Genomic DNA, 14,331 nt, shown 5'->3' with positions numbered 1-14,331 from the left:
CCAGGCTTGAAAACTTACTCAGATAGTAGAATGAGTACATTTTTTTTAGAGAAATTATTTTCAAATGTCTTAAATGCAAGTTCACCTGAATCTAACACTTTTGTTAAAATAAAAGTCCTTAAAAAAACACCTCCACACAAAATAGGAATGAGGATTTAAAGATCCCCCAAATGTGGTCAAGAGAAAAGGTACCACATATCAGTGCTACAAGCTGGCGTGGCAATCTCATTGTCTCTTTATCCCCAGTGGACCAGACGTGGTCAGCAGTTATTGGCAATGACTGATGGGGAGTGGATTAGGATGTGATCTCTCTGCGGTCCTCATACCAAGCAGCCATTTAATTACATCCCTTCTCTTGATCCCTTTCTGAATCATTGCAGAGCTTTGGGTTATTCACTGCTTGGTTTTATCCAAATGGAAACACATCCTTTTACTTGTTCAATATTGCAAAAGGAAGAGAGAAGAATGAAGAATGTAAGCCTCTTGAAAGAAGGAAACATTTCATTTCTGCCTTCGTATCCCTGCATTCATCTGGTCCATAGTGGGTGCTCAATGCACACATGCTTATTGAATTGAAGCACTCAAGGAGAATGTACAGGGGAAGTGTTGCTTTCCATTCTCTCTGTGCCTGATACTTAGTGCGTGATTACTTCAGGACTCAGCCTTTGCCTATTAAACTTTTAACTGATTTTGCTGTCATTCATTTTTTCATACTCCATGTAGTACTAGGACTTCAAACTCTGAGTTGAAGATTAATCAAAAAAATCCTTTTCACTGACATTTATTTTCCAATATCTTTTATTCCATCATTAGAATAGAAGCTCTTTGGAGGCAGGAACTATTATTTTTTATTATCTCCAGTGCCTTATACAAAATACTTCGATATAGTATTTAATAAAGGATTTTTGAACTGAAATCCTCTCTAAGTCTGCGCTAGAAAAATACTCCATCTCAGAAGCCTTTTACGTCATCTTGCTTGTAGCACAGTCTAACAATTGTTGGCATTTATAACTCCCCACCCCTGCTCCCAAACTAATACTATGTCCTACCAATCTGCCTCCCCAAACCTCAAGGTTTCTATATCCTCAGTCTTCCCCCAATCACACCATTCTCATTTTACCTCCAAAATATTGTTCATGCTATTCTGGTTGTCATCTGGATTGCCTTCTCTATTCTTGAATCAAAATTAACCCATTTGGCAATGTTCAATTCCCATTTCACTCATGAACTTTTCCTTAGTCTCCCTATGATCACTCTCACTGGTAAACTCCTCTGGTCTCATTGTAACTATATTCAATCACTTATTTCCTGGGACTATTGTCTGACTATTTGCATATGAATGTCTTATCTTCCCAACCCGGATCAAAAGTGAAAGTCATGCTTTACACCTCTTTAATTTCCCCAACAAAGCCTAGTTTCAGACGCATAATTGGTGCTTTTTTTTTTTTTGAGGCAATTGGGATTAAGTGACTTGCCCAGGGTCACATAGCTAGGAAGTATTAAGTATCTGAGATCAGATTTAAACTCAGGTCCTCTGGACTTCAGAGCTGGTGCTCTATTTACTGTGTCATCTAGCTGCCTCATAATTGGTGCTTTTGAAACACTAGTTTCTTACTTAGCCAAATGGTTAGCCGGATCCAGATACACTGTGATTCAAAAACAGAAGCAAAAAAAGAGTCTGACACAAGTACAATTAAAAACTAGACAAAAAAAAAAAAAAAATCCAATTAGACCAGGATATCAAAAGTTTGACACTTGATCTCCCCCTAACACTACCACATAATTTAGAGAGTTCTACTGAGTTTCCTTTTAAAATGATCAGGAAAAACTGAAAGGGGGAGGGTTATTAGTCTAAGAGTTTTTAAAATTAGTTTTAGAGCTAATGAGAGGAAAATGTTCCATTAAAACTAGCATATCTTTTGCATAAGAAGAGGTATTAATGGATAGTGTAAGTAATGTAAATTTAGAGGAACATAGCCTATCAGAATGAGAAAAGATCTTCACTGTTGTTGAGTCTGAGTTTTTGATTTATGGAGAAACTTCCATCCAGAAAGCAGGAATGATTACTCAGGATTTGAATACAGGCCCGGGTCCTATTTGATTAAATGGAAGTCTTAAAAAAAAAAAAAAAAAAGGCCAAGAAATAATCATGGAAAAGAATGGTAAAGTTGTGGGGGGAGGAAACAGGACATAGATAATGACTAGGTAAAGGTCCTCTCACAGATTCCTGGGATGGGCCCAAATTTTCATTTGGATTGAGTACTCACCTCCATTCCATTGTATATCACTGGGATGTCAGCAAATATAATGAAAAAAGTCACACCAAGGGCAGAGATCAGTAGGAAGGAAAATAAATCTGAGGGACACAAACAAAATAGGATTATTCTGGGAACCCCCTTTGTGGGTTCATATGGTGGAGTCAAGACTCTTTTAGTAAAAAGCTAGTTTGCTGTTGATATGGCCTTTTCTTCTGTGTATCATACACACTTTAAAATGTCTCAGGATATTTAAAAAGTGAAGATTCCTTGGAAGTCCTTATAAGGAACAATTCTCAAGAAAAAAGCAGCAAATCATCCATTAAAAACAGAGCATTACAAATAGATGGGGAACTTGTCCAAAAAAATAAGTCCAAGAGCCATTCTGCGAAAGTTAAGTGATGAAAAAATGTTAATATATGAAAGAAGAAATGCATACTATCAACAACTATTTGAAAGATTGTGCCAAATTATAAAAGAAAAGCAAATTAAAACACTACTTCAGCTTTAGAGAGATTGTAGGAAGATAGGAGCACAAACTCTTGGTGCCACTGTGAATTGACCCCATTGTTCTGGAACAATTTGAGATTATGTGAAAAGCTGCTAAATTGTTCATAGGCTGTAACTCTGTAATGATTCTCCTGCTAGATATATCCTTATTCGAATTTCAGTGGCAAAAAATATTTCCATGCATGTCAAAATAGTTAAAGCTGCAAAAATAAATTCGGTATTCACTAATGTCAGTATGTAAACATAATAAACTATTAGCTATAGGTGAGGACAAATTTGAAGAATTCAGAGAAACATGGGGAAATGTTTACAAACTGATGCAAAGGGAAAAAAACATAAGAAATTACACTTGAGCAATATATTAAAAAGGAAAATCAACTACTTGGAAAATTATTGAGTTCTTTGTGAAGATCTTCGAGGAAGGGCTAGAGAACTAGTCATGTTAGAGTGAGGATGCTTTCATGACTATTAATTGGGCACCTTTCAACTCTCCAATTCAATGGTCCTATGAAGGTACATTATGATTGAAGTGATGGATGGAGGACACTCAAAGTCAACAGAATTCAGATCAAATACCATGATGGTTCCAGATGATTAAAATTAAAACATCCTTTCTCTCTATTCAGAATAGATGCAATAAAAGTATGAAATGTTATTTGATCTCCCATTAACAATTGATCTTTCAGAAAATTTGGTTTAATGTTTTCTCCGTCTTGGGGAAAGTATTATGTAGACATTGCTTTATTAGAAAGGATTGGTGTATAAAGGTCTTATGATCAAGATACCTAAAAAAACTGGTTCAAATTTATAAAATGGAGAACTGTTATCCAATAGAAAAAAAGGTCAAAGGATTTGAACTGTCACATTAAAAAGAAATTGAAGCTGACAGCATCTGGGAGAATGATGCAAATCACTTAAGAATTGCAAATTAAAACCTGAGATTTCACCTCACACCATTCAAACATGCAAAGATGACAGAAATAGAAAATGAAAAATGGAGGGATTGTGAGGAAACTGGTAACATAGGGCATTTTTGGTAGAGCTGTGAACTGATCCAGCTACTCTAGAAAGCAATTTAGAGATATGTCCAAAAATGCTACTAAACTAGGTGCTGTCTTTGACCCAGCAATATCACTACCTGGCTTATATCCACAAAGAAATCAGAGGAAGAAGAAAAGGATCTATTTGCATAAAATTGTAACAGCTCTTTTTATGGTAGCATAAATTTGAAACCAAGGAAATGTCCTCTTGAAAAATTGCTAACAAATTGTGACATTTGAATGGAATATTATTGTGTCAAATAGTTTGCAGAGGAAAATAGGAAGACCTCCATGAACCAATACATAAATGAGCAGAAACAGGAGAGCACTGTATATAATGACAGCATTAGGGAAAACAACCTTGAAAGAGGTTAGAATTTTGTCAAAACAAGAATCCAAAATAACGAAGATGAAACATATCACCTTTTCCCAAAGAGATGACCCTAAAATGTAGAGATAGAGACTTTGTGGCATGGCTAATGTGGGAACTGGTTTGGCTGGATTATATAGTTATGGATTTGAGAAGCTTATTTTTTTCTTTTTTTTTTTCCTAATGGTGAGAAGTGGAAGGTGTAGTGGGAGGAACTGAAGAATTTAAAATGTTACTTCATTTAAATGTTCAAAAAAATATTTTAAAAGTGTGATTGTATTAGAACCAAAATATTTAAGTACAATAAAAAAAATTTTTTTTTTGGTGAGGGCTGCATCTCCCTGCCAATAAATAATGCATGAAGAATAACAGAGAATGCCTCAGTTGAATCTTCCTGGAGTTTCTAAAAGAGGATGTACTTTTACTCTCAGGAAGCCTAATATCTGAGTTCCTCAAGCATCATCTACCTCATTTATAATAAACTAACCATGCTCCAGTGAACACCACTTGCCACAACTGCTTCTAATACTTATGAATGTACACTGTGATTAAAGTGATCAGACAGATAGGGGTGGGGGAAGATGACATGGACCCATCCCTGAGTTCTTGCTTAGACCAAGTTCAATACACAAGCATTTATTGAAAACTGATTATATACCTTGTACTTGTTCTCTCAGGTCTATTAACCAATCAACAAGTTAGCTGTCAGCCCCCTACCATGTCAGACTCCATACTAGGAGCTGGTCATTCAATGACAAAAGGAAGTCAATCCCTACCCTCAAGGAAATTGCATTCACTGGAGGGGAGAAGACAATATGTACAATGGGGAAATCCTGTGCAAAGACAAGGAGATAAAATCAAATTTAGACAAGAACAAGAGTACAGGTTTGGTGGGACAGAAATGCATCATCAGGTGAGAAAGGCAATTTGGCAGTTGTGAAGGGATGAAATACCCAAATGAGGAATATTTATGTGATCCTAGAAATACTATAATAGGCAACCACTGGAATTGATGCAGGGCCTGATCTGTGTTATGAAAAAGTTGCTTTGGCAACCAAGTGAAGGGTAGATTTGAGAGGAAATAGAGGCCAATTAGAAATCTATGGGCTATGGTGAAAGGCATGGAGGCTTGCAATAGGATAGTGGTGAAGTGGAAAAGTAAATTGTCATGAGAAATGTTGAAAAAGGGAAAAAAGATATAACTTGGCAAAAGATTGGATACAGATGGTGATGAGTGAGGATGAGAAGTTACGGAGGGTGACAAGGCTGTGAACTGTAGGGATTAGAAGCATAAGGGTCCCCTTGATAGTAATTGGGAAATTTAGAAGAGGAATAGATTCCAGGGGAAAAGTAATTGATTACATTTTGTTTTTGAGATATCTGAAGAATATTCAGTTGATAGTTCAATAAGCAGATTAAAACAGTGGCCTGAAGCACAAGAGAAATTAAAAGGCTAAAATCCATAGATCTGGGAGCCATCTACAAAACAGTACCAATGGAATCCATAGGAGGTGATGAGATAGTTGAAAGAGAACTCAGCACTGAATCTTTGGGGACACTCCTAGTTAGGGGTCATATTATGATTGAAAACCCAGCAGCAGAGACTGCAAAGCTGTGACCAGTAGATGCCATGGCCCTTCTCCAGCCAGCCATTTTTCCTCTCGATGTCTGCTCTAGTATTTAGCATTTAGCATTTTTACAATTTCTCAATTTTATGTGTTTCCCCACTAAAATCAATCTAGACTTTTGCTTTTCATTGTTGCAAAAATAAATGCCAAACTGTGCTAAACTAGAATCTGCAGAAATTGTACTGAATGTTATCTCAAGGTTAGATCCTAGTCCTGGTACTTCTACTTTCAAATTGCCTGACCTTGGGCACCTCACCGTGCCTCAGTTTCCCCATGTATAAAATGGGTGGATTGAAAACTAGGTGGCCCCTGAAATCTCTTTCAACTCTAGAATTATGATGAAATGATCTTTCTATGCCTCAGTTTCCTTCTATGTAAAGTGTGTATATATGTATTTCTGTCTATGTAAAGTGTAAAGAGGCTAGATGGCCTCTGAGGTCCATTTCAGCTTTAGAAGTTTGGACCTATAGTGCCATCAGCAAACTGTAGAAGGACCCTTGCCCAATTGACTGTGCAACATTTATTGCCATATTTTGGTTGAATTCTCAGATTAACCTTCTTTCTGAGGAGCCCTCTATCTACCCCCACCCCTCAGGAAGAAGAATTTAGGCAGTCAGTGAGCTTATGCATTCCTGAATAGCCCTCAAGCTCCTTTCCTATAGTGTGGAGTAATAGAAAGCCTTTCCATTCTTCTTGTCTACACCTGTGTGGATCAACCTGAAATCCTCATTATCAATGGTCCCTCCCAAAGGGGGGGATTTCTAAGACACTACTCATGTCAGACTTGGACTTCCTGCTCATTTAGACCACAGACTTCGCCTATATACATTCTGCAGCAATTGCGATGAACCATACATGCTTTTATGAAAACCAATCATCACTATTGATTTTCATACTGTAAGATTAAAATTGAGTCAGGCAGACAACACAAGCTGATTGTCTTGGTAAATGGCTTCCTACGCTGGCCTACTTAATAAAATCATATCAACACGTGTGATTAGTTAATCACAGATGTCCTGTAATAAGGAGTGATGGTCAGTCAATAAACATTAATTAAGCATCCACTATGTACCAGGTATTGTGCTAAATGCTAGAGGTGCAAAAAGAGACAAAAGCAAACAAAAATGCCCACATAAGCTATAAACAAGATTATTTTAAAAATAATTGAGTGAAGGGTCTCGAATCGAGAGGGACTGGGAATGTCTTTCTGCAGAAGACAGAATTTTGGTTGGTATTTTAAGGAACTAAGGAAGTCCAGAGGCAGAGTTGAGGTAGGAGAGCTTTTCCATGAAGGCTAGGCAGAAAAAATGCCCAGAACTGAGAGATGAGTATTTTGGGGAAAGCCAGGAGACCGGTGTCATTGGATCAAAAAGTACATGTTGAAGAGCAAGAAGACTGGAGAAGTAGGAGAGGGTTAGGTTATAAAAAGGGTTTGTATTAAAGCTGGAGCTGGCAGGGAACTGCTGGAGTTTTTTTGAGTAGAGAACTGGCATGGCTGAACTCATGCTTTAAGGAAAATCACTTTGGGATTTTAACGGAGGATGGACTGAAATGGGGAGAAACTTGAGGCAGGCAATGGTCCAGATGTGGGGTTGTGTCTGATGCTGCAAGACAGGACAGATGTGGGAAAGGTAAATCGACAAAAGATGCTGCAGAGACAAAACTTATAAGAAATGTTATAAGAAGAAGTGAAATAGACAAGCCATGTTGCAAAGATGAAATCCATAAGAGATCTTGAGGAAGTGAAATCAACAAGAGATGCTGCAAAGAGGAATGAAATAGACAAGAGATGGTACAAAGGGGGATGAAATTGATAAGAGATGCAGAGGTGGAATTGACAAGAGATGTTGGAGAGATGAAATCAACAAGAGATATTACAGAGGTGAAATTGACAAGGGATGCTTCAAAAATAGAATTGATCAGAAATGTCACAGAGATGAAATTGACAGATTCATCTGTCTTTGTGTCCACATGGCCCCTACTAGATTCTAAGCTCAGGTTCAGGACTTTATGCTCAAGAAGATTGTACTATCACTGTGTCTTACCTGAATGGGAAGACTTCATTCTGAACCCATTAAAATGATCATTCCTATTGCTTCACACACAGTAGATGCTCAGTAAGTATTCATGGAGTTTAGTTTAGCTCTTGTAAAAATTAAACAAAAATAAACATTTTTTTCACTCAAGCAAGAATGATGTCAGTTACTTTTTGTGAATCATCACAGCAGAGTTTACACATTTAGCTGCATTCTGCCTGCTTTCTAATCCAGAGTTTCTTTATCTTTTTTTTTGTGTGTGTGTGTACGGCCTAGAACCCATTGCCAACCAGTCTGGGAAAACCTTCTCAGAATACCATTTAAAAATGCATAAAAGCAGAAATCAATTCTGCTGAAAAAACAGTAAACAGATATGTAGACACAGACATACATACATGCAGATACATATGTATATGTGTACAAATATGTACACATATAGATACATATATACATACACACATGTATAGCATGATCACAAACCACAGGTTAAGAGCTCTTAATGAGTTCGTCATTCTAAATACTTTACAGGAGCATCTTTCTGTGTGTATGTGCATATTTTTGATTATTTAATATTTTATTTTTCCTCAGTTATATGTAAAGCAATTTTTAACATTTGTTTTTAGAACTTTGAGCTCCAAATTCTCCCCCTTTCTCCTTCCATACCCCTGCACTCTCAGTGAGAAGGCATATGTGAAGTTAGCAGCATCTTGTTTTTTGAATCATTAGGCACTTGCTATAATCACTCAATCATGAATATGACTACAGAGAGGTCAGTGTTTAGGGACTGCAGTCTTCCTTAGGACCTATTCCTTTTGGACGTCAGTAACCTCATTATAAAAATTAAGTGCTCTGACTAGCTCATATCTACTGTTCTCTCAGCTCTGAAGTTTCATGGTTTTCCCAGATGAGAGCAGGTCCACCTGACTGTTTCCAGATGAGTAGGCTTCTGTGTGCATGGTCCAGCTTTCCCAAGTATACCATGGTGATCAATGGAATTCAGTAATTTTCTTAGAAAGTTATCATCACATAATCAAGCACAGTCAAAGGGGATACGTTGTGTACCTGAGTGTGTATGTGTGTGTGTGTGTGTGTGTGTGTGTGAGAGAGAGAGAGAGAGAGAGAGAGAGAGAGAGAGAGAGAGAGAGTGAGTAGGTGGCAGGGATTGTACGGGCTGACATGACTTTTTTTGTCTTGCTGAAACTCTGGCAAGGAAAGGATCCTGAGAAGCTCTCGAAAAAAGCCTTCTCAAATACAAATACTCACAGTTGGTGTAGACAGGCTTTCGGAACGGCTTCCCCTTTGAGAAGATGAAGGCCACAATGATGCAGTTGAATGTGGTAATGGGCCACAGACTGGTACTCTCAAAACTCAGGACGGGATTTGAGGTCAGAGTCCCATTCCCCATCATCAAGTCACTGTCTCCAGTAGCATTGGAAAAGGGATCGCTTCTGTTGACCATGTAGCACCCGCTGCAAAGAAGCACCAGAAAGGAGACTCTACTTTTAACTGATTGGGAGGGTGGGAGCGAGAGTGATCTGAGCCTTGTTATGTAGTCAGGGGATGTCTGCCTGCTTGCTGAGACTGAGTCAGTCGCACAACCTGTAAATGTCCTTGAATGGCACTAAATAGTGGAGACACAAAGACTAAGACTAAAAAGGCTCAGAAAGACTGGAAAGGGACCCTTCATACACAACTGGCGAGGAAACGTGGGAAAGTTCCGGCCGCATCTTTCACTGACACTTTACCACGATGGAGTTTCCCAGGCATCCAGTTCCCAGAACAAAATCCCACCAAAGCCCCGGTAGTTTGGGCCCCCGGTCCAGCACCTGCTAACCTGCGGGGATGTCCTTTGGCCACCTTGCTTGATTGAACACCAGTCCTCATCTTCAAACGGTGATCAACAAGTATTTACTAAAGGCTTCTCTAGTGCCAGATGCCGTCCCAGGCATTCCAGGGAATAAGTGACATATTCCACAGAAGAAGTAAAAGCGTGAAACAATCCTGTCCTCAAGGAGTGTGTACTTTATTAGGAAAAATAACATGTGTACACATCTACATGTACCAATTAAGCACATAATAATACATGGGAAATGACATGAGAGCTGTATTTATCTTGGTGCTATATAAATTTACCCACGTTCTTCTCTTCCATCTAGAATGTCAGCCCCTTGTGGGGAGGGATAGACTCATTCTTTGCACTTGAATTTCAGGGTCTGGCACATAGTAGGTACTTATAAGTACTTGCTGATTGTGTACACATCTACATGTAGCAAATAAGCACATAGAAATACATGGGACATAACGGGAAACTATATTTATCTTGGTGCTATATAAATTTACCCATGTTCTTCTCTTCCATATTAGAATGTCAGCCCCTTGTGGGGAGGGATAGATTCATTTTTTGCACTTGGATCCTCAGGGCCTGGCACATAGTAGGTATTTGCTGATTGATTGAATGGGTTAAATGCAAATAAATGAGGATGTGCTATCAATGGGGCTTCCCAATAAGAGCAAAATAGATGTTCCACCAATAGGGTGGGTAGCAGGGTAAGAAGGGCACAGGCAGAAGAGCAGAACTCGCTGGATTTATTCCTTGATTGCAGCAAGGTAGGATCATACACCTTCCTGTAAATCAAGGCCTGGCAGAAGGCAGCTTTTGTTGTCGGGTGTTTATTACGGCATGGTGAGAGAAATAATTCTGTCACAGGCCCCGAGTTTGCATGGCTGCTGATAAAAGACAATAAGTCTGTCCTCCGAGGGAGATTCTCTGTATCAGGAAGCCGCTCGCCTTCTCCAGCAATATTACAGAGAGAAGATTGAGAGGGGGGTTGTCCTTGTTAGCCTACTGGGAGACAGGAGGGAGAAGAGCCAGGGCTGGGGGAGAAGGGGAGGGAGTCTGATGGATTTCAAACGAGGCACTAAAGGAGGAAGCTTTGATTCTCCTCCTCCCCACCTAATAAAGTGGGGCCGGTTTTCATTTTTGTTCCACAAAGCTTCCTTGCTCGGAGAGGGCCTTCTCACTCTATTAGCAGGAAGGGAAACCTCCCCTCCATTTTCTCTTTGTGCTTTCCATCAAAAGTAGAAGCACTGAGCATGACTAGTGGGACTGCGCTTCCAGCCCACCTGGCATAATCTGCCAAAAACAAGGAAAGGAGGATCAGGCCCGTGGCGCCCAATTGGCCCAAGGACCGTCCCAAATCACTTGGCAGCAGCACTTGGCTGATGGTGCAGATGAGCCTGGCCCGGCCTCCCCCCTGGAAGGCAGGGGAGCAAGCACTGGCTTGGCAGGGGGCAAGGATGACCAGTAGCTTGGAAAATTGCAAAGGAATCTGGTTTCCATGGTGACTTAAAGACTTGAGGAGAAACAAATAGAAAAGCAGAATGAGAATTCAATGAGAAATAATGGAGCTTGTGAGAAAAGGGGAATGGTCCCCATGCAAATGTTGGTCTGAATAATAACAAGAGCGAGGAGAAACTTTTCTTTAATTGACTGGACTGTGTCCTGATGTGTATAGGGAGCCCCTAGTGGTGGTCCCCCTCCTCTAAAGCAAGTCAGTGCCTTCTGTAGGGTCTCAGAGAGTGGCCAGAACCATGTGCCTATGTTGTTCAGGATGGCCTGGTGCAGCGCATGATGCCATGTTTAGTACAGTTCCGCAAGATCGGGTACATGAGTGCAGTAATAACAAAAGGCACACATTTCTAAAGCACCCGGGAAGGTTTGCAAAGGGTCTGACAAATTACATCTCTTTGAACCGGGTAGGTGTCCCCATTTTACAGATGAGGAAACTCAGGTTAAAAGACTTACCCGGAGTCCCACAACCAGTGTCTGATACAAGATTCAAACTCAGGGTATTTTTTCTCCAAGTCCAACACTAGCTACTGGTCATCTTGCTATCTCGGTAGGAAATAGAACAGTGGCTCGTAAAATGTGATTCATAAGCACTTGGGGAACCTTTCAGGAAATCTCTGGTTCAAAACTATTTCAATAATAATAATATATTTTAATTTCTAATACAACAAATATTAATTGCTTTGACCCATATTAACAAAAACACTTGGGGAACCTTTCAGGGGATCTGTGGGTCAAAACTATTTTACTAATAATAATATACTTTAATTTCTAATACAACAAATATTAATTGCTTTAACCCATATTAACAAAAGCACTTTAGTGATGGTGAAGGTACCATCATAATTGCTAAGAGTCTTCTGAGATCCAAAAGTTTAAGACTCACCGATAGACAGTATGGCATAAGATGGAATAGGATGGGATGGGATGAGAAATGGTCCAAGAGAAGAGAGAAATGGGATAAAGTAGAATGTCATATATACCATATTGGAGAATCTAATCACAACACTGACTACAGGACTGAACAATAGAGTATATAGGATGGCCTAGCATTGTACTTTAGTATTATAAAGGAGACCACATTATTATATTGCCATGTTTCTAGTGCTCTAGAATACTCTCCCATGTATAATACTGTATAACATAATAAGGAACTTTTCTTGATAGGAAAGACTGTTCAATGCAGAAACAGGAATCTGGGAGAAGGGATGCTATGGAAATGGGCAGGTAGGTGGAGCAGCGTATAGAGTGCCAGCCTGAAGTAGGAGGACTTCAAATCCGGCTTCAGACATTTACTGTTGTGTGACCTTGAGCAAGTCACTTAGCCCTGTTGTCTTTTTCCTCATCTGTAAAATAAGCTGGAGAAGGAAATGCCAGTCTATTACCTTTGCAAAGGAAACTCAAAATGGGGATCACAAAGAGTTAGAAACAACTGAAAAAATGGCTGAAAATACTGTAGAAGTTTTTTCTATGAGGTCTTTGAGAATAAGACAAAATCTCATCTTTCCAAGGGCTGCATCTCTACAATAAGAGATTATAGATTCTTGATGGAGTTTTACATTTTGATGCAGACAGTTTTGTCCCATGCAGCTTCCCTTAAATTAATGCCTCTGCAGCCTCACCTGTACCGATGGACCTCACAATACCAAGGCTGCTGCTTGACAAAGAAGAAAGCCCAGATCTGTGCAATGCCGGAAAAACAGGTGTTCAGAAAGACAGAGAGCAGCAGGGGGGGTGAGATGAGCTGTCCAGCAGGTCGGTATGGAGCCAGCTTGGGGTACGCATGAGTGGAGCTCACTAAAAAAGAAAAAAAGAAAAAAGAAAAGAAAGAAAGAAAAGCAGCGTTATCCCTGGTTTCCACTGAGGATATCCCCCAGAGACTGTTTGTTTTCAACTCTGTAAGTATTTAAACCCTGGTTATTCTCTGGGATCTCAGGCCTGATTTAAAATTTAGAAGGAAGGGCTTAAAAATTGCACCATCATTAAATAGGAAGCTGTATGGACGCAGGCAGAATCTTGAAGGGCATCTAGGGGAGTTCCCAAGAAGACTGACCCTTGGACAGGAAGTATTTTGTGTGCTGCTGCTGAGAAAGAAACAACTGAATGGAAGCTTCATGCTGACTAAATTGCCACTTACCTGCAGTACCCCTCGACAGTCTTCTGAATCGGAGTGTCTTGGATGTCTATAGAACATCTATATACGTATGTACATGTAAACATATCTCTGGCACCGTATATGTATATATAAATACATCATTGATAAGACCATTATAAATTATATTTAAATAATATTTATTAAATTTATATTTATATATACATATAATATAATTTATATTTAAATAAATTATAAATTATAAACAACCAGTTGTCAGGATGTGAGGCTGTGTAGCATGGAGAAAAAAGACCCTTCCTTAGAGTCACATTCTACCTTTGCCATGAATTGTCTGAGCAAATTTGGGCAAATCACCGAAACTAACTCCTCAAGACTACAAACTGAAGCAAAGCACTGGTCTCTGCTGGCCGCTGGAGCTTTTTCACCCAGGCTTTTCTACACTGATCTCATCAGTAGAAACAAACAAATAGATGTCTTCCATCATGGCAGGAAGCCTGGAATCTTGAGGGCTCATAGAACCCAAATCTGGGTCGATTCTCCATGAAGCTTGAAAGGGCTTGAGTTTGAGGGCTCAGCTGTATACTTTGATGAGATGGTTTCAGCACCAGTCTCTGTCCAGTCAGAAATGCTCCTCATCAGAAGGTTGGGCCTTGGAGGATGACTAGGCGTTTGAGGGCCCAAATGTAGAGAGCACAAAAGGGCCATAGAGCCTCTCATTTGACAGAAGGGGAAACTGAGGCCTAGATATATGAGATGCTTTGTCTTTGGCAGTAAATATCAGAGCCAGGATTCTAATCCAGATCTTCGAGTCAGCTGACTTCCCATGAAATCTGGCTGCTCGTAGAACTTCTGATACATGAAAGTAGCTTTAAAACCAACTCAGAATGGGGAATGTGAGTCATGGGGGATGGGCTTGGAAAGAAATCTGGAGAAGGCTCAGTTATGGCAATGTATCCGAGATACTCGGGGGAAGAGGCGGAACTTGGGGCAAAATTCAGTTTGCTGGATAGTAGAACTCATCAAACGTTCT

General features: G+C 39.6%; 1 protein-coding gene across 1 annotated transcript in view; it reads right to left on the bottom strand.

Annotated features, from left to right (window-relative positions):
• ATP13A5 (ATPase 13A5) overlaps positions 1-14,331 on the bottom strand; it is a 98,151-nt gene that overhangs the window by 1,012 nt on the left and 82,808 nt on the right. Inside the window, exons 26-28 of the mRNA XM_031957399.1 lie at positions 12,811-12,985; positions 9,103-9,308; positions 2,268-2,356 (exon numbers count right to left, since the gene is read on the bottom strand). Coding sequence (XP_031813259.1) covers positions 2,268-2,356; positions 9,103-9,308; positions 12,811-12,985 — 470 coding nt within the window. The remainder of the gene's footprint in view (positions 1-2,267; positions 2,357-9,102; positions 9,309-12,810; positions 12,986-14,331) is intronic.

Source organism: Sarcophilus harrisii, chromosome 3, assembly GCF_902635505.1.
Source record: "Sarcophilus harrisii chromosome 3, mSarHar1.11, whole genome shotgun sequence".
Taxonomy (NCBI): domain Eukaryota; kingdom Metazoa; phylum Chordata; class Mammalia; order Dasyuromorphia; family Dasyuridae; genus Sarcophilus; species Sarcophilus harrisii.
The sequence above is the reverse complement of the archived record's forward strand: the minus strand, read 5'-3'. Positions and strand labels throughout refer to the sequence as shown.